General features: G+C 38.4%; 1 protein-coding gene across 12 annotated transcripts in view; it reads left to right on the top strand.

Annotated features, from left to right (window-relative positions):
• Abi1 (abl interactor 1) overlaps nt 1-21,541 on the top strand; it is a 119,168-nt gene that overhangs the window by 88,107 nt on the left and 9,520 nt on the right. For 7 of the 12 annotated variants that reach the window (XM_004859898.4, XM_021240509.2, XM_004859895.4 and 4 more), the window contains exons 3-7: nt 5,376-5,552; nt 11,423-11,437; nt 12,151-12,251; nt 13,649-13,789; nt 16,904-17,004. In XM_004859898.4, coding sequence (XP_004859955.1) covers nt 5,376-5,552; nt 11,423-11,437; nt 12,151-12,251; nt 13,649-13,789; nt 16,904-17,004 — 535 coding nt within the window. The remainder of the gene's footprint in view (nt 1-5,375; nt 5,553-11,422; nt 11,438-12,150; nt 12,252-13,648; nt 13,790-16,903; nt 17,005-21,541) is intronic. The other 5 variants (XM_004859897.4, XM_021240512.2, XM_004859900.4 and 2 more) reach the window with 1 other exon arrangement.

Raw genomic sequence — 21,541 nt, 5'->3', positions numbered from 1 at the left:
CAGGCGAGGTGCCACTGAGCCAAATCCCCGGCCCCACACGAGTGTTCTTAAGGCTGTACAGTTTGTATAAGGCCTGCGCTTCTGTAAAGAATGTGTGTTTTATATGTCGTTGTGGTGCCCCCACCCTGTCCCCTGTAGGAACTACTTAAGTCAGGGAGGGAGGATGGCAGCCTTTCCAGTGTGACCGCAGGTGGCTGGTTGGCCCTAGGCTTTCCAGGTGAGTGTGTATAATTGCATCTAGTTGGAGAGAATACCTGAAGGCAGTTGGTCCAATCTGTCCTATTTATATCTGCCACCAGCCAGGTGGCATCCATCTGCCCGTCGGAATGGGGTAGAGAACCCAGATGCATTGACAGGTGTTTTGTGTGGGAGGTGCGGAGGCTTGGACGGTCCTGTGCTACTTCTAAGACACTTTTCTGTGAGGTTAAGGGGAATGGTGAACAGAGATGCTGGGAAGCATGTGGGCAGACCCTCCCGGAGTTAATAAAATTTAAAATGTTTGCAGCTTTTTAGGAGCCACACTAGTGAATTTTCTTCTGTGATGAAGGCTCTATGAGTGATTCTGAAAGACAGATCACAAATATCCCTCTTTTTTCCTTGCCTCCTGAAGTCTAAGGTGTTTTTTCCACAGTTGCTAAGATTCTTGTATTCCTTTTGCTGCCATAAAGTCGGTGTATCTCATTCCTGTAGCTAACTTTACCTTTTTCTCGGCCGTTCCTGACTCATATGCAGACCTTTTCCTGGAATTATCAGGTGCAGGAGAGACAAGGGCATTTTTATGAAACTTAGAGAGACCCTTTTATGTTTCCTATGTTGGTCTACATGGGTCACCACAGGGGAGCTTGCTGAGCAGTGTGTTTAGCCAAATAGTCATTAACTTTCCCCATTTTCTTTGGAGAAATGTCTGAGTCCGTTGCCTCACCCCTTTTTCTGTAGTGCTGAGGATCCAACCCTAGGGTCTTGTGCATTTAAGCTCCTGCTTGAACATCAAGGTATATCCTCGGCTCTCCTCAATGCTTTTAAGTTTTATTAAGTGTTTTCTTTTCTTCTCTCTCCCTCCCTCCCTCCCTGTGTCTCTCTCTCTTTCCCCATCTCCTCCCCTCCCCACCCCTTCTCTCTGTTGTTTTTTGAGGCTCTTCTGACACTTAGCTGTATAAGAGGCTTGTGTGTGGTATGGAATATGGAAGGCCCTCAGATACTTTGACTAAAAACCTATAGTTGGGTGACTTTTGTGATTAAAAAGCACACCATTGTCAGATTGCAAATGGTGTGGAAAGTAAAAAACACCGGAGTCAAGTACCATAGTAGCATGGCTAGAGTTAGCTGATGGGACTTGAGTAAAAATGCTGGCCCCTTTTAGTGTCACCGACAGTAAAGCAGCACTGATAACCAAAGGTCAAAGGTCTGATGTTACCAGTCTGCCAGTCGAGTGCAAAATGACTGGAAAGTCCGGGCTGAGGTGGTTCCCTCAGTGTCAGAACTGCTCTTTGTATCTGCTGTGTGGTCTGAGGGTGGACAGGCAGTGGTGGTGGCAGTTTGCGGAGTACAGGCTGAGTCAGTAGCTTGGCACCAGTTGATCTTATCAGACAATAACCCTTTACTCTGAGCATCTATCTATATTAGGGACCCAGACGGCTCAGTCTATAACGAAATTAATCTCCACAGTTTGTGAGCAGTCTTGACTCGGTCATTCTGCAGTTTTCCAAGTAGAGATCTAAACAGGTGGGCCATTGGAAACAGCCCAAGGGTCAGTAAAAGTAAAGCAGTGTTTTCAAGGAGAATATTGTCCAGACTTATGAGAAAGAGCACCTTTGAGTTCTGCCCGTAGACAGAGCTGTCACACTGGTCTTCAGGTCCGCACAGCGGTACCAAGGTTGAGCAGCACAGTAGCCCACTGGACACGAAGGTTCACCAGGGTGAACCATGAGTGAGCCAGGCCCAGGCTTGTGGGAACCTCTGAGTCGAGGGCCTTACTGAGCGAGCACTTTGGGTTAGGTCACAGGGTCAGACTTCCCAAAGGGATAGTAGCAACTTTTTCACAGAGCTGAAAAGCCTTGTGGGTCAGGCGACACCCCTCCATCTTTCCTCTCTGTCCTGGATCCCACAGCCCCCACCCCATGTGGGGCTGTCAAGAGTAGCAGGCACATATCCCTGGGTATAACTCTCGGTGTGTGGCGGATCGGCATGGGTAGGAGTGAATGGACCTAGAGCTTTTGCATTCACCTGTATCCCCAGCCCTTCCTTAGTTTTGTTTTTAAATTGTGAGAGAGTTTTTCCAAATCCTTCAATTGCCCAGGCTGGGTTTGAGCTTGCCTTCACGTCTTGGCCTCCCGAAGTATGATTGTCGGCCTGCACCACCTCACTTAGCAGCTTTTTACTTTTTATTATGAGACTGGGCCTCTCCAGCTTCCCCAGGCTGGCCTTGAACTTAACATTCCCTTGCCTTGACCCTCCCAAATGCTGAGATTGCAGGTGTGCGCCACCTTACCTGGTTTATGTCCCTAAAATTGATCAGTTTCAACATGAGGGCCCTGGGAGTTAGAGCTGCTGACCACAAGAATTTTCTAGATTCTTTGAGCTAGTTTTTCATTATTGAGTGGCTCAGTTTCATCAGCATGTTAATCTAAATCCATAACCATAAGATCCATAAGTTGGTCTATGCACAGGGGATCTTGTGTTGGGGAAATGCCTCCAAGAGGGCCACTGCTTTCTCATAGCAGATGGAGCCCTCCCAAATAGTGCTGAGTCCTTTACTGTCGTGCGTGAGGATTAAATACTGACAAGATAGGCTCCAGAAGGTGCCGAGAGCACTAAGAAACAGGCTCCATCTTCCGAGCAGACTAGCTGAAGATCTGCCTGGATCTGTCCCCAGTAGCTGCGGTTTCTCTCCTTGTCGTACTCCGTGTGTATGCACATCTCTGTAACTGCTGTCTGAAGAGGGACAGAGCCGGGTGCACTTCCTTCTCTCCAGCAGGTGAACCGGTTCTAGTTGTTCGTGAGCAGAGCTCCTGAGGCTTCAGTTTGGTGAGGAAGTTCCTCCATCTAGGGAAGAGTTGGCAGTGACCAGGGCGTCATTTAGGCTGTTGTCTTTGAATCTGCCTACTTCCTGATACCTAGCCTGAAATTGTTTCTTCCATTCAGCCTCATTACAGCCAATAAAAGTGGAGGACCATTCACTAACACTTCCCATGCACTTTTCTCTATTCCTGTTAGCTGACGTTTTTCTTCCATTGCTGGAAAGCTTTGTCAGCATTCCATCTTCATTGCCAAAACAGTCAAAATTGTAAAGGGACTGAGAGTTTACCCAAATGAACTAAAAGGCTAATTTGCTGTAATTTCATGGATTCTGTAGGAAGACATGAGAGTCAGAGACAAAGGATGTCATTAGTCATGGCAACTGCAGTAGCCAGAGTGCCAGCATTTGTGCAGGTAAATGAGTGCTCCTTTCCATAGGACATTACAAAGAATGCCTCAAGATGGTGCACACAAAGTTGGGCTCCCAGTTTAGGGGAGGATGGGATCTTTTATAATGAGCAGTGAATCTTTCTGACCTTTGTCCCAGAGGCTTACATTATCTTTATTATACTGGATAGTAAATAAACCTTTTGCTTTCCAAGGAGACACTGTTTCTAAAGTTGTGCATTGTGTAAACTTCCAGAACAAAAGTTAGTGCATCTGCCTTACAAGATGTCAGAAGGATAGACTTGAGTCACTGTAGGAAAATGGCTGCTCCTTGAGACCATAATGTTTAGTGCAGTAAATCAGACATGTAAGCTTAAATGTCACATTCTTTTATATAAGAAACCCAGAATAAAAATAAAGAGCAAAATAAAAGATAGGTAATAGGAAGTGGGGAGACGGATCTTCCTCAGAGGGGAAGGGCATCCAGAGATGGAGGGAGGGAGGGAGACAAGGAAGTGGGTTGTGCTGTGTACATACATGTACTGACTCCACACGAGGAGTGTAAACATTGTGTGCTGCAAACATATTCCTCCCCCGAAGGGGTGTCAAGGGATGGGTAAAAGGGGAGACAGGGAAGGAAGGAAAAGAGATGAAAAGGAATGAAGATGTGTTATGTACATGTACTAACTTCCCACAGGGAATGTCAGCATCATGTACTACATGCGTATACGACTAAACATTAAACAAAAGATGTACAGAAGGGCTAGTTATCCATGGAGAGGGGCTTCCTTCCACCTTGTTTTGGCATTTGGATAGTATTTTTGATTACAACTTCTTTCCTCATTAATTAAAAACTTCTGTTGATATAAGAGGGTTTTGGTGGGGAGGAGTGGTGCTAGGCATTGAACCAGGGCCCTGTTGCATGCTGAGCATGTGCTGCACCCCTGTGCTATTCCCGTCGCCCAAATAGAACCTTAGTAGCTTTGTTTCACATGTAGCATTAAAGCTGTGCTCCCCGCACAGCACTTTCTTTTCTTTTTCCTGCTTCAGTGCAGTTCAGAATTCTGGCCTTTTCTCATCTAATTTGCCATAACTGCCTGCTAACTGGTTTCATTTCTTGTAATCTTGATCTTTCACTCCTCGACACTCTGTCAGAGGGATCTTTTAAACACGCAAATATGATTGTATCACACACATTTGTCATTGGTTCCCCATTATTATTAGGACAGTTTCAGTGTTTGAGCAGTTGTGTGATTATTTCCTTTTTTAATCCGCCATATCCTTTTTTCCTGTTATTTGCACTTTTAAATTTTTTATTTTTTAAATTGAGTTCATTGATACATTTTAGATGTATGTAATGATCACATTCATCATAGGGAATTTGTACTTGTACTCGATATATCTTGATTCTTGTTTTGTCTGTTACACATGTATCTTTTAAACCTCTGTCCTCCGAAAGCCTTTAAGTGAACCTGCTCTGGACACCTTCAGGGTAATTTCAAATATCTGTGAGTGTGTCATTATAGCACTTCCTTCATTGTGTTACAATTACTGATTTCTTTCAGGACTATATCCCCACTAAATAAAATGCATTCTACCCAGAGCAGGACTCCTCTTTCTTTCCACATACTCTAGAGTTAGAAGCATACTGCTTACCCAACAATTGCTTTAGAATAAAATCTACTAAATCAGCTGGTGTTTTTAATAACCCTTAAGTTTTTGCTGCTTTGAAGAAATTAATTTGCTTAAGTTTGAAGGGAAAGATGCATATTCACTGGAAGGTAGTACAGTCCCATGGTCTAGCCCATTGATGCGAACCTTTTAATGATATAAACAGCCCGCAGCAGCATGTGTGCCATAGGTTCACCACCACTGTCTGGCCTGTAATATATATGGTTTAGTATATATGGCCATCATACATATTATTGACTATGCCAAATAATATTTTCTTGCTTTCCTCATTTAAAATACAGACTGTGGATATTCATAAAGAGAAAGTGGCTCGAAGAGAAATTGGTATTTTGACAACAAATAAGAATACATCAAGAACTCACAAAATAATAGCACCTGCAAATATGGAGCGCCCTGTGAGGTATATTCGGAAACCTATTGACTACACAGTTCTGGATGACGTGGGTCACGGTGTCAAGGTAAGCATTTGTATTACATTAACTTTAACTAATTTGCATACTCAGGCAGGAAATATTTTGGATAGGAAATAGGATGATACAGATAATTGGCTTCACTGGTTCAGCTAGTAACTAGCATAATAAATTTCATACAATATTTACTTAGTAATACGTATTTTACTAGGCTTGGTGCAGAATTTTACTTTCAGTCACTTATATTCAAGAAGATACTAAAATTTTAAACTGGTCATTAGATATGCCCTTTGAAGGCCAGGGATGTAGCTCAGTGGTTCCACCGCCTGCCTTGCAAGCACAAGGTCCTGAGTTCGATCCCCGGTACCAAAAAAAAAAGATGCCATTTGAATTCTAGACTGTTATTATAAATTTGTGCTGTGAATGCCATGCTATTTGCTTTCACTACTGAATTATACTTTTAAAATTTACATGCTTTCTAAAATTGGTTTAGAAAATAAATTATACTCTTTTCTTTTTATTCCTAGTATGTATACTAGATGTCTCTGTGTATGTGGATGTAATTCCAGCAACTTGTAAAATATAAAAGTTATGTGAAATTTTTTCCGTGTACTCTCCTACTCCTCTAATGAAAACAAAAAAGCTACCCCAGGCTTTAGACGACAGAGTATTTGTTGCCTGTGACTAAGCCTGGCACAATAGCTGATCTTGAAGTACACCTGTAGTCTGTCAGTTCTTTGATATTCATGTGTCGTTTTGGAAGCATCCAGAATGACCTGAGTTCTTAAGCCATCTTTGCTCAAGGTAAACCATTTCTTTGAAATAGTATTTCTTTCCTAGAAAATTGAAGAGCCAGCGAAGTCTGAAGCTTTCCTAGCTGGTTGATCAAATGAGTGCTGTTTCTAAATTTTCTGGGGTTCCTGGTTAGAGAGGAGGGTGGCCAACAACACTGACCTTTTTTCTACTCTTCCCTGTACTTTTTTTTTTTGGTACCAGGGATCGAACTTGGGTCCTTTTGCTTGCAAGGCAGGTGGTGGAACCACTGAGCCCTCTTCCCTGTACTTTTAGAATCTCCCCTTCACTTTGGTACTTGGGCGTTACATGTGAAAAGTGAGTGGAGAGGCTACTTCTTGTTTCTTGTATTTTTCTCCAGGATTGTGACTAGGACTGTATAAAAGCTTAAATTCAATTTTAATTTATTTTAGGCTGGGTTGATCTATAGGGTTTGAATTTTGAGAAAGAAAAACTTCTTTTGCATTATTAACCATTTGGGGATTAAAAATACACACACACGTATTCCTTAATACTGTGTCTTGGTTTTTCTTCTTATTGAAACGATATATATGTAAGGCCTGCCATTATCTTAGGAATGAATATTCTACATTATCTCATTCCTCCACTAAGCATTGTGATTAATAGTTTTAAATAGAGTAATTAATAGGCTATTTCATGATTATAAATTTTAGAAGGAATTTTTTGGGTGCTTACAGTGTAAGCAGCATAATGTATGTCAGCATATGAGTATGAATCTTGGTCATTTGCTTTGTAGTCATAACACACATACATAAGACATGGACTTTTCTTTGGTACCGGGGATCAAACTCAGGTCCTTGCGCTTGCGCAGTAGGCGGTGAAACCACTGAACTAAATCCCTGGCCCTGACATGGACTTTTTAATTTTGTTTTTATAGTAAGATATAAATAACAGAAAATTTACCATTAACTATTTTAAGTGTACCATTCTGTGACATGAAGTACATTCGCGTTGTTGTACCATTTTAAAATATGTTTTTGGGTAATAGTAGGAGAGTGGGCAGTCTGTGAGAACAGTGTAACTTAGGACCTGAAATGTGGCATATTTGTGCATATTTTGTTTCTGTTATATATAAAAGTGGCATACACGCAAACAGAGTTATTTCCCCCAATAGTTGTTTTGCTGTTTTATTTTCCTAGTTTTATGACTTTGTATAATTGTCTTAAATTTTTCTATAGGATTGTTGAGGTGTGTGAAATTAAGAAATTCAGGTAGTAGTTAACAAATTCCAGGACCAAAATTAGGAGGAGAAGTTTTAGTATTTTAATTTTAGGAAGGCACTTTTCACTCTAGAATTATTTTCTTATCCTTTGCCACTTTGCTCTTTAGAAACCTGCTTTCTCACCTGATTTGTTAGGGAAATGTACCTGTCATATTCACAAATATTATTTCCCTGTATTACTGTTTGACTTTTAACTTTGATGTTTTGGTATTTTTTAAGATTATATACCAAATTTTAAATATTATATCTAAATGATAGTCTTAACAGCTTCCAGGTATTATACTTAAAGTTTCTATACTTCCAAGATTAATATTCTATCATATTTCATTTTGATGTATATTTTGGCATTTTAGTATTTATATTTGATATACTTGGGCTTTATTTAAACAGTATTTGCTTTGTTAATACATTTTATGCCATGAAATAAATGATACACATAAATTTACTAGGAATTTAAAATAAAAGTATCCTGCCAGGCACAGTGGCAAATACCTGTAACCCCAGATACTCTGGAGGCTGAAGCAGGAAAATTGCAAGTTAGAGACCAGTCTGGAAAATTTAGAGATTTAGCAAGACTCAAGACTGTTTCAAAATTTAAAAAACTTAAAAAGGGCTGTGTAGATCAGTCCAAAAGCACCGGATTTGTTTAGTAACACAAGTAGCACAAAACAAAAGAATATAAGACCTGGGATAAATTTGGCTTCAATTTTAGGAACCGTGTAAGATAGGATGAGGGAGCCACTGCAGAGAGGTCACTGGAACGTGTGGCTGCGTGAGGAGAGTGAAAGGAAGATGAGCTTTCTGTGTGAGCTCAGAGTTTCAGAGTAAGTTGGAGAAGTGAAAGTTTCAGTGCTTAACCTAACGAGGGAGTTTAAATTTATTTTGGACAAGGGCCAGGGATTTAGCTCAGTGGTTTCGCCGCCTGCTGCGCAAGCGGCAGGACCCGAGTTCGATCCCCAGTATCAAAAAAATTTATTTTTGATAAACATAATAATTAACAGACTCATAGCCTGGTTCATAAAGACAAGTCCTGGACTTTCCATATATATTAGTTTTTGTATGGTTATTTTTAAGTTCCACAGAGATCATGTGGAGTAGCTGTTACAATTTTGTTAGTGGTGTTAAAATATAAACTTAGGTGAAGCAATAATTTTAGAGTTTATTTGAGCAGACAGTGATTCATGAATTGAGTAGCTCCATATCACAGAAGGCAGGAGAGAAAGTCCAAGGAAGCAAGACAGAGTAATGTGGTCAGCAGCTGGCCCTTTCTGATTGGCAGCCTCTAGAGCTTGGTGGGTAGTTTCTGGCTAACTTACTCCGGGTTGGGTTTTAGTAGGCTTAGAGGAACCCAGCTATCTCAGCCTAATTGCCTCTCAATTAATTTTTTTAACGGTGCAGACACTAAGGCTATATGATATGTACATAAAGATGTTATTTATTTAAGACGTTTAAATTAAGCTGGTGAGTGTGCCAGTCAGTCATTTCAAAGAAAGAATTGGCCTTGCATATATTTCACATCTATGGTATGTAAAGGTCTTTTGTACTTAGGGATCAAAAATAGAGAAGAATCAAAGAGAATTATTGTTTTTAATCTAAGATTCCAAGCAAATGGTAAAATTACTCATCCAGAAATGTAAATGTTAAAGAAATGAAGTGAGATCTTAAGGAAATGGAAAATAAGATTAATTTCCATATGTTTTTAATTTCTTTTTCTTTTTCTTATATAGTTCAGATTGGCTGAACTCCAACTGTGTACCCCAGGCTGGCCTTGAACTTGTAGTGACCCTCCTGCCTCAGCCTCTGGAGTACTCAGATTATAGGCCTGCAACACCACGCCCAGCCTAAGTGAACATTTAGCCCACACTGTTGTGAGATGCGCACAGCCACAGTAGTTGGAGCTGTTAGGTATAGAGAGTGTTTCGTACAACACTGGCCCACCACAACATGTCTGCACGCACGCGCACACACACACACACACACACACTCAGTATAGGAGCTGAGCTCCACAGAAGTCTAAAGGTTACATAATTTCATAGTGGCAGAGTTCTTTAGATTTCACTCCCAACCTATTTCTCATTTTATTCCTTCATTTGAGACCAGTTTATACACAAATACTAATTTTGGGGGTGGAGGGTTACTTATTTACTTGACACAAATGAGGGAAGATGTGTGAGGATGTTTAGGGTTTTTTAGGTTATTTTAGCATATGTTTAATTCATAAGCAATATAAGGCAGACATCAGTATATTCACTATGAAACATAATAAGATACATAATATCCCATTGTCAGGGATCTTAACGTCAGTCAAATTTAGTTTCCTAAATCCAAGTGTGAAATGAAATGGTCAGTTAAGTTTTCAGATAAAAATAAACATATTTTAGCAAACATTAAAGAATATCGTATTTGGTGCAATTTCCATAAGTAAGAATATCCAAGAGAAAGCAGATCCCTCTATCAGATGATTTCCTTTAACGTTGCCTTTATGGTCACCTGAAAAATGGTATGTAGTGAGAATGGCAGATGTTATGCAGAAAACTCAAAACCAAAAGATTAAGGCTCTAGAAACTAAATTGCATCCCTTTTTTTTTGGTACCGGAGATCGAACTTGGGACCTTGCGCTTGTGAGGCAGACACTGGAACCACTGAGCTAAAGCCCCAGCTCTAGAAACTAAAGATTTCTTTCTTCCTTCCTCATTTCTCTTTCTTTCCTTCATTCTCTCCTTTCCTTTCTTTCTGTCCAACATGGTCTCCCTAAGTTGTCCAGGCTGGACTCGTGTTTGGCAGTCTTCCTGCCTCAGCCTCATAGAGTGCTAGAATTATAGGCATGTGCCACTACGCCCATCTAAAGATTTTTTTCTCAGTGGCATGGAAGTATGCAGTGATGTTTTAGGTTAGGACTGTGTGCATTTTTGCATGTCAGTAGGGTAGTCATCTTTCATAGAAGCTAGCCTTTTAGATCAAAGAACTTTTCTCTTTTGTCATTGCTTTTGTTTTGTTTTGTTTTGTTTTTGTGACAGGGTCTCGCTACGTTCAGCGAGGCCCTGGAACTCACAATGTAGTTAAGCCAGGCTAGCCTTGAATTCAGAGTACTCCTGCCTCAGCCTCCTGAGTGCTAAGATTACAGGTGTGTACTGCCTCACTTATGTTCAAAGAATTTTTCTTTAGTTTTGAATTTTGGCTAAAGTGGTTTACAAGATAACTTGTCACTAAAGGAACCTATGACTTCTGTTAGTGTTGGCCTTCTCAGGATTTGGGTTCATAAACTAGAACTGAGAGTGTCATCTTGACCATGGTTAGTGTCTGGCCATCTATTACTATGGATGATGATTTCATTTTTAAAAACTTTTCTGAATTTGAAAGCACCCTGTTATTTTGAATTTTAATGTTTGAAGCTTACCGCTTTTTATATTACTATGCTACCATTCAAGTAATGAACAGTCATAGCTGGGAATTACCCAGTAAAATCTTAGGTTTTGTACACTGATGTTTTAAATAAATAGCTTTACATCTAATGTGTTATTGTGCTTAAATCGAGGTAGGGGTGCATGTGTGTGTGTTTGTGTTTGTGTTTGAATCATCTGTGACTCAGCTGGGTTAGAGTCAAAGGATAAAATACTGGCCTAAAAAAATATTGTACCTGCATGAGATTGACATAATTAGGTGGTGGCTTTCTTATGCATGTTTCTTTTAAAACTATGAGATACATGAATATTTCCTAATACTTGGGGATATATTTTTCTTTTCAAAATATTTGAAATGTGCCTGGATAAAAGCTTATTAACACGTATTGAATAACTGTGAATATAAACCTGTCCTATCAGATACAACTTACCTAGAATTAATTTCTATTTTCCCTCCCTTTTTTTTTTTTGCCAACATAAAGTGGCTAAAAGCCAAGGTAAGAGACATTACTTATTTGATCACAGTATTTCCACTACATTGATAGAGGCTGCAGAGCCACTAAAATTTGAAAACTCTTCTTATGTCTGTCTGCTTTTCCCTGTAGGATTTGTATAGATTAAGTATACGCAAACTCAGTTCAAATCAGCAACATTTAGCTTGGCTGTGTTAATATATCAAAGATATATTGACATTTGCATTTATATAGGAACATTAATTTTGCTAACATTTATTGCTTTGCTCATTTGTTGATAGTTGCCTTGCTTTCTTTGACTTACAATTAGGAGGTTTCCCAGACTTCATATGTCACTTTGTTATTGAATTGTCAAGGTAAAGATGATTCTTTTCAAATGGGCATTTTACCAAATTAACAGTGAGATCTATAGCTTATGTACACATCTCAAAAATTTAAGAAACCTAATATTTGAGTGCAAAAATGTTTTATCTCAGTGAACGTGTTTACAATCAAATAATGTGTAAAATCCAGTAATCTTACTTGTATTTTGTCATAAATTGAAAAGAATGGTGCAGTGTAACAGGAAAAAACTGAGGTCAGGTGGTTCCTTCACTTTTTAAAATGTATCAAAGTCTTATTAAAACTGTCTGGGAATCCTTACTTCACATTCTGATATTAAAAAAATAATACATGGTGTTAAAACACCAAGAGAACAATTTGATATAAAAACACAAGCTTTCCTTTCCACATTTTAGCATGGAAATAACCAGCCTGCAAGAACTGGCACGTTGTCGAGAACAAATCCTCCTACTCAGAAACCGCCGAGCCCTCCCATGTCAGGCCGGGGAACACTGGGGTAAGAATTCAGCTGCATTTTGCAAAAGAGTTGCTATACTAAAAGAAATCTCTGTGGCTTAGGTAAATGTATGGATCCTGTCCAGAGACCCCTGCTGTGTGATACCTTTTATAGGTACATTTTGGTTTTTATTTCCCTGAGCAGAATCCAAGATGAATCTCCTGGCTTTATAATAGTACATATAGACATCTGTAATAGAAAAGTTGTTTTTTATTCTTGTAAATGAGCATCATTTATTTCTTTGTCCTCTTTTTTTTTTTTGAGACAGGGTGTCACTATGTAGTTCATGCTGGCCTTGAACTCACTGTGTAGCCCAGGCTGGCCTTGAACTTACCTGCTTCAGCCTCCCGAGTGCTGGGATGACAGGTGTGCACCACCATACCTGACTCTTTTTTTTGGTCAAATACAAATCTAAAGTTAAGTAGGACAATAAAGAGGGTTCTTTCACGTGTATGTATGTGGTGCCTTTGGCTGAATTTAGTAATGTTTGTATTGCAGAACCTTGGATAAGTGATCTACTTTGTATAGTTCAGTTAGCATTCTGCAGTTCTTCTGTTTCTCCCATTAAGTATCACCTGAGATCAGGAATGCTTCTAACTGCATCCACTGGTAATCATAGGCTCCTCTTACTAGAACAGCTTTATGAGAAGGCCAGGTGGAGAAGTAGAAAAGGTATTGGTGGCTTCCTCCTTCCCAGTTCTTACAGTTTCAAATATGTGGAATACTTGCCAGGACATTTCTGAATGATTATTCAGTTTAACACAAAAACGATATCCTGTTAGATTTTTTGGCTTTGGGAAAGTTGATCTCAACAATCAACTTTTTTTTTTTTTTTCAACAATCAACTTTTAAAGAGGATTTTAGCTTTTATTTTTGTTCTTTAAACTCCTGCCTCTGAAAACATGTTACTACACAGAAAACTTTTTTTACTTTTTTACAAAAGTAAAAATTACTTGCTAAGAAATTAATGACATCACTTCTAGAATCAGAATGTACTTCGTTATGTCTCCATATCGATATAGAAATAAATTGCAAAGGAGATACTTAGCTTCCTGTGTAAAGGACAGTGGCTTGTGGGTGAATGAACTGGGAATAAAGTATATTTCAAAGTTTTATATTATTGAACATTAAAAAATTATAACTCATTTTTGGAAATAAGGTTAGAGTTTTTAAATTACCCTTTCCTGTGTTTTTCCTAAGCAAAGGTAGCACATTTAAGTTTTTGTGTTAAAAGTAACAAAAGTATATTTCAATTAAGAATTTTTAAAGAAAAATTATAAACTATATTAAAATAAAAATTTATATCTAGTTACAAAAGGCTAATCACAAATTTGGGGGGAAATACTACTGTTTTGTCTTTCTTACTCATTACCCTTTTCTCTGTCGCTGTTCTTCAGGCGGAATACTCCCTATAAAACCCTTGAGCCTGTTAAACCCCCAACTGTCCCAAATGATTACATGACCAGCCCTGCGAGGCTGGGGAGTCAGCACAGTCCGGGGAGGACAGCTTCTTTAAATCAGAGACCAAGGACACACAGGTAAGCCTTTAGATTGGACAGTGACTGATGCCAGACTCCTGTAAAAGGTGATATTGAACGTGAAACCGGAGAGTAGTAACACTGTACGTACCTATGAAGTCACCATATTTTGTTATTTACACTGTTAACAGGTTGTGTTAATATTTTCTCCTTTTGACAGAGATATGAATATATTTGGATTCATGCTAAAGAATATTGTTTAAATGGTCTTTCACAAAGGCACCAGGTAGGACTGCTAGATGTGGCTCAGTGGTTGGGAATCTGCTTAGCATACAGGAGTCTCTGGGTTCAGCATCTCCCCTTCAGCAGAGCCAAGACAAGTCATACAGCATGACTTAAACTTAGGGGGTCAAAGAAAAGATGTAGCTCACTTCTGAGGAAGAATTTCTTTAGAGAGTTAATATACTAGATTATGTTATGTATTATTATAAATGTACAAGGATTCAGCTGTTCGGTGCGTCTTTAAAAACTCAGGTGCAGAAAAGTGTCACACGTGACAGATTCAGATTGAACTCTCACTCGAATCAGAAAGTGGAGAATTACCAGCAGCCCAGGAGCCTGCCTCTTGCTCTTTCTATTTGTCGCTTCTGTTTTCTTCAGTGTAGAAGGGGGCACTCCACTGTTCAGATGCTTTTATAATGCCAGGCAAATTAATTATGTAATCAAATGTGCTTTTGTCTTCAGTTTTATTTCCCAATAACTTGGGCAAATGGCAAATTAGAGCTAACTTTACCAAAATTATTTTTGATGATTCAACTCAATAGGGCATATCAAACTGTTAGATTCTAGGTAATTGCTATTTATTGTTATTGCTATTGTTGTTAAATACATTATTATAGTGATATCTGCAGGCTATATTGGGTCAAGTTCAGGGTGGACCAAAATTACTCTTTTTGTATTCGTGGGTATTGAATTACCAACCAGTCAAAGTATAGTATTTCCTTAGGTTTTTTTTTTGGTACTGGGGATCGAACTCAGGACCTTGTGCTTCTGAGGCAGGTGCGGTGCCACTGAGCTAAATCCCCAGCCCCCCTAGTATTCCCTTCTTTTAGAAATAATCATATTAACAACCAGTTATTAAAAGTTACTTCATTAGATACCACGCATATAGCAAGAAGGCATAGTTGGTCTTTTCAAGAGCTCATTCTGTTAGGACAGGGGTCAGCAGACTTTTTCTAGAAATTGCCAGGTTGTCAGTATTTTAGGATTTGTAGGCCACATGGTCTGTTGCAATTACTCAGTTCTGTCAGTATAGCACAAAGCCAGCTATAGACAATATGTAAATGAATAAGCATGGCTGTATTCCAGTGAAACTTTATTTATGGCAGTGAAATTTGAATTTCATAAAATTTTAATGTGTTGCAAAATATTATCCCTCTTTTGATTTTTCCCAACTATTTAAATATGTAAAACATGTTCTTAGTTCACAGGCATGTATCAGGCAATGGGCCAGTGTTTTTTGTTTTTTTAGGGGGAGACTAATGTAATTCAGGCTGGCCTTGAACTGTAGTCCTCCTGCCTCAGCCTCCCAAGTGCTGGGACTACAGGGATGCCACCATACCCAGCTCTGAGGTTTTAAATGTTGATTTTGTATCTTGCTGCTAAGATTATTAGATGTAAAAGTCCTTTGGTGGAATCATGAGGATCTTCTAAGTATAGAATCATATTATCTGAAAATAGGGTTAGGTTGACAGTTTCCTTTTAAAAAAATTTGTATCCCTCTTATTTCTTTCTGTTGCCTCAAATATCTGACTAAAATTTCAAGAACTATATTGAATAGGATTGGTAAGAGTGGGCATCCCTTCCTTGTTCTTAATTTTAGGGGAGATGCTTTCAGTTTTTCCTCATTCACTATTATGTTGGCTATGAATTTGTCATACATAGCTTTTACTATTTTGAGGCATGATCTTTTTTTATTTTTAGCTTTTTGTTATATAGAAATAAACTTTGTGTTTTATGTTTATTTGGCAAGGAGGTATGATCATTCTATACCTAGTTTCTTCAAGGGTTTTATCATGAAAGGATTGTTGAATTATGTCAGAGGCTTTTCTGAATCAGTTGAGATGAACATGTGATTTTTTTTCTCAATTCTATCTATAAGGCACAGCAAATCTTTGCCCTGTTGGATTTGTAGGCTTATTGAGCAAATGATGTTGAATTTAAAGTATGAGTTGGTGAAGTGACCTCTGCTTGTAGTCTCAGCTACTTGCGGAGCTGAGGCAAAAGAATTGCTTGAGGCCATCCTAGGTAACAACAATATAGTGAAACCTAGTCTCCAATTAAGTAATAGTGATACAGAGCCTATTTTGCAGTTTCCATTGGTGTCCATCAGTTACTAAAAACAGTTGGATTGTGCAAGATCTTAAACCATATAAAAACAACTAGATAGTGCAGAGTCTCATTGCTAGAAGGACTGTACATCCATAGAAAGTAGAATAGCAGCTATTCCAGAATCCATGCTGAAGCTTCATTACTGTTTTTATTTTTGTTGTGTTCATCTTTCCAGGAAATTTACCTATTACCTTCCTTTGAGATGATTGTAATTTTTTAATTAATTTCAGACTGGTATTGGTTACCTTTATTTACTTCCCTAGGATGTTGTATATTCTCTTTTGTAGTGTTCATCATGCCTTTTTTTTTTTTTGGTACGGGGGATCAAACTTGGGACCTTGCACTTGCAAGGCAGGCAGTGGAACCACTAAGCTAAATCCCCAGCTCATCATGCCATTTTTAAGTCTGTTTTCTCATGCTTAGCTAAGAGTTCCATGACAATGTTATTAATGTCTGCATTGTTCACTGCTCTTCATAGCAATTTCTAATTAAACACTTGTCAACTCACTATACTGTAAATTTTATTGCTCATACATTTCTTGGATTGTTCTGAGTACTGTGATACTATATTGGTTTCAGATGTTGAGAAGTAGAGTGAAACACAAGAGCCACTTCAGGTATGAGGGTAAAGGCTTGTAATGAGTAATTAAAAAATTTTTGTGTATGTGTGTGTGCATGCATGCGCAGACACAAACACACACCATAGTTAGTAGCCTTGGGTTTTTAAAAATTTTTAAAAATCCCTAACACTGCTTTTTTCACACATTTTCCTCTTACGTGCAGTGGAAGTAGTGGAGGAAGTGGAAGTCGAGAAAACAGTGGAAGCAGTAGTATTGGCATTCCCATTGCTGTACCTACACCTTCCCCACCCACTATTGGACCAGGTATATTATTTATTAATCTGTGGTTAATATGGGGTAGTATTTATGAGCTTTATTATAAAAGGTGACATAATTTAATCATATTGGATAAAATTATTAAATTTGTGATGGTTAAAGGTTAATAACAAATTTAACAATATTTTAAGATTCATTTTCACAATGTCTTTAGACTTTCCAGCTCTTTTCTCCTTGCATACAGTACTTGTTTAATAGCTTTGTTAAATAACTTTCTGGCCATTTTGCTTTAGAAATACTTGTCTTTGTCAGGAGTCAAGAATGACATTTACTATTTCAAGAGCAGATTGGTGTTGTGTGATAGTGCAATTGAAAGATTCATGTCTGTAAAGGCAAGTTATGTTTCAAAGAGTTTGGATATTGCCTTGCAGGTCAGCATGTCAGTAATAGAGTTTGCTTATTCTGTGACTTCACACTTACGAGATTCAGTCAGATCCAGTGAATGAAAAATGAGATTAAAATGGGAAAAGTTCTTTTACTTTGTGTAAAGTATACAAATTAAGGTATCTGTGAAGAGTATTAGCCCCTGATTTTTTTGTAAATGAAATGCAAGCTTTCTATAGTGTTAAGATGTATATAGTTAAAAATAAAGTATGATAATTAAAACTGTTGGGAAAAAATTCTTAGTTTCTCAAGCATATTGTTGTAGGAGAAAAAGCTTCTAATAAAAACAGACATCTTTTATAGTTAATGAAGTTATAAGCTCAATAGCATTTTTACATAGTGACATTCTTCCTCATTTGAACGTACTTTACTTGCGGGTGTCTCTTTTTCTTTTTTTTTCTTCTTTCGAACACATTGTATTTTTCTGCTGTTTCAGAATGCTTAGCTCTCCTTTCTTGCACTCTGACCTGAATTGTAAACTATTTTATTAGAAAACATTTCTGCCCCTCCTCCTCCTGGAGCTCCACCAGCCTCCCCGTGAGCACTGTGTTAGGTGAGGCTGGGTCCCCAGCCAGCCAGTGGCCTTACCGTGCACGGTCCCTAATGCACTTCTCCGTGGCAGACAGACTGCTGGCTTGTGTAGTTACTAGGTTGCAGATGATAACCCAGAGGCTCAAGTATTAATTTACACTAACTTTTTCTGGTGAAAGTCCTCTACTTACACAGTAAACAACTATAAAATGACCTTTTCTGTAATTTGAAATGTTGCTTTGTGTGGTTTATTACCAGCTAAACGTGTTTTTTGCTTGTTGTTTGTTTAGATTTTTAGCAGTCACCATTCACATTTCTAAAAAGCAGTGTAACCCCATCTCACCCGTGGCGAGAGTTGATTGGGAACTCCCTGGCATGGGCAGCATTGGAGCCTCGGGGTGATGGTGGGGGCTGGGGCAGGAGGAGAGAGAGGAAAGTCCTGTGTGGTGGGGCTCTGGTGCTGTCCTGCAGGTTACACTCTGAAAAACTCTGACACAGCCCAGTTTTTATGATAGCTAGGAATGTCAGGAAACATTTTTTTCAATGAAATTCATTTGCATTTTCCCCAAGTTGGGGAGGACAGGGCTGAGGACAGAAGTAGCTCCACATGGTTGGTTAGCATAAAAGCCATGCAGCCTAGAAGGAAATCGTAGCAGCAGTGTGGGTAGAGGTGGGAAAGGAGGTAGTGTGAGAGTGAGAGCCAAGTTTCAGTTCAGAGGACATAAAGCTGTCCAGCAACACCGTACCAGAGCATTGACACCTACCTGCAGAGAAAGAGGGCAAAGGGGGGATACGTAAGGTTGCAGACATTATTGATAGGAACTGGATGTGAAAATAGAATGCATTCAACCTAATCATTAGGAAAATTAAAATTAAAACTACAGTGAAATTCTGTTTTCTGTCCACTCGATAGGTAGAAATGTTGACATCTACTCATGCAGTGTTGGTGAGGATGGGTGGCCACTGGAAAGCACAGAGCTGCCGGGAGTCTTTTAGTTGATAAATTCACTTTGTAAAATAATTTGTTACCTAGTCAAGTTGAATGCATACCTATCCTAGGCGTAACAATTTCATTTCTAGATTTCACCTTAGAGCACCAGCTCCCACAGTATGGTTAAGGGACTCCTGGAGGCTGCCAAGATCTTTTCGTAGAGTTTGAGGTCAAAACTGTATTCATTATTTGTCTTTTAATTCTCATTCTGCTAGAATCGTACAGTGGAATTTTCCAGAGGCTGCAAGACCTTGCTTTGTTAGCTAATAGAACATGTACTTGTGTACATATGTGTCTCACAGATATATCAGTTTTAATTTCTCATGTAATTATCTGCAGCTGCAACACATACTAGCTAAAGCATTTCGAGGTTATTTTGGGGAGCGAGGGCTTTTTGTTCAATACAGGCCCTCATATGTAGCTCAGGCTGGCCTCAAACTCATAGCGACCCTCCTGCTTCATCCTGCAGAGTGCTGGGATAACAGGCGTGCGCCACCATACCCGGCTCTTGAGGTTGTTTAATTTCCAAGCGTGGACCTTAAAACTAGAAAGTTTGGAATACCACTGTTGTAGAGCACTGGCTTTCAGAGTGATAGCCCCATATTATCAGTATCCAGGAACTGCATAGGAATATAAGCTTTCAGATCCCATTTCATTCCAGACCTGCTCAGTTAAAAACTCAGAAGATGGGGCCTGGGAATCTGTATTATAAGAAATACTTACGGTAAAATTCTGATCAGGAACCATACGTAGGAATGTTTATAGTAGTAGCAACAGTAATGGCACAAATCTGGAGGCGCAATGCAAACGTCACACAACAGTAGAATAAATTGTTGTATATTCACATACAAACACAGCAGCAGAAATGAATGATGTACTTACCCCATAGTTGAATCTTAAAAAAGTATCAGAAGAAGAGCAATTCATTCATACTGGTACACACAGATTCATTCCATTGTAAAAGATTATAAATTTGTAAAAATTACGTGTTAAGTCTAAGTTTTTATTACAGTATATGTATGGTGTGGGAAAAACTGTATAGAAAAGAATGTTTTGAGGTTTTTTTTGGTACCAGGGATCAAACTCAGGTCCTTGCGCTTGTGTGGCAGGTGGTGAAACCACTGAGCTAAATCTCCAACCCCTAGAATGTTTAACACATACCTTGTGGTATTGGAAATCCAGGAGAGGGGCCACATAGGAAGCTTCAGTGATATCATTAATATTCTTGAGCTGGATTCTTGCCTTATTTAAAGAAATAATTTATATACACATACATATATGTATGAGAATACATATATATATATGATTATATGTCAATCATATACCCTTTAGCATTATGATTTATTTCATAGTAAAATATTAAAATAAATAAAATAGGCCATGTTTGGAACTGCTACACAATTGGTTTTCAGTTTTGAATCATCAAGAAAAATTACTTTGACATTACATACTTTCTATACAAGTCAGAAGTATAAAAGTTACTTTACAGATATTTCTATTAGGAATAGCTAGAGATTTACTTACTAGCTCTCTTGGAAAACATGTCTGTTCACAATTCTTATGCATGAAGACTTTTACATAGACTTAAATATGTTTCTGTTTAGAATATTAGTATGTATGTAGATGATTCAGATAATTGATGACTGGCTGTGGCTTAGGAGTTCCAAATGTTAGCTGCCTGCTTACTGTCCTAATACGCAACGGTGATACGGTTGCGGTATGTTGGATGAGCTCTAAGACACCTGAATGAAGATAAGCTAGAATGGTTCTGGAATGTGTCTGAGTGGGGCAAAGAGGAGGATGTTAATTCCATTAACTTTAGATGTGTTTAATTCTGTTAACCTTTTAAATAGGAAATGTTTAAAATGTTGATAAAGATGACATTATGCTTTGATCAGTTTAGGTATTATTTATATAAACATTAATCTTTTTAAAAAACCAGATTAGTTTGAGTATAATATAGGAAAACAAAAGCCTCCTAAATAAGGAGGAAGAATAGGTTGTCTGAGCACAGCTGCGTAGAAATGCTTTATTTTACAGAATCCAAAAATTTTTCCGAAACAGTTTTGTCAGTTACAAAAAAACAACTTAATGGAAAAACTTGCTAATCTTACACAATAAATGCAATGTAAATATTTTGTTATTCGAATGTATATTTCACTTTAAAATCATTTTACTGTCAAGTGTATTGATACTATTATCTACTGATGCAATAAAAATTAATATAATGCTATTAAATATGGAAAGTAGGCTTAACAGTTTATATTTTGTCACTTAACTTGGATTTAGCCAGACTTACACAGTATTGTCAATCAAAACTAAAGATTTCGGCAATGGAGAAGAAGTTTTAAAATCAGAGATGAATATATTTATGTGTAGAAAACTTAGGTTTTCCACCTCACACTATGGTGTTTGCAGAGACAGTTCACCTATAAACCTACGCCAGGTCACCCTTCATTACCGTAGAGTCAGTTCAGCACCTGCAGAGGTACGGGAGTTCACACTCAATTCCCTGCATAAAGGGCATTCTGTTTGTATGCAATCTACAGATACTACCAAGGTGTAATTTAAATCATCTCTAGGTTACTCATCAAACCTGATACAGTGTAAATGCTGTCA

This window comes from Heterocephalus glaber, unplaced genomic scaffold (genome assembly GCF_053883595.1).
Source record: "Heterocephalus glaber isolate CG9 unplaced genomic scaffold, H.glaber_assembly_v1.0 deba00000768, whole genome shotgun sequence".
Lineage (NCBI taxonomy): Eukaryota > Metazoa > Chordata > Mammalia > Rodentia > Bathyergidae > Heterocephalus > Heterocephalus glaber.
Note: the sequence above shows the minus strand (reverse complement) of the source record. Positions and strands in the feature narration are given on the sequence as shown.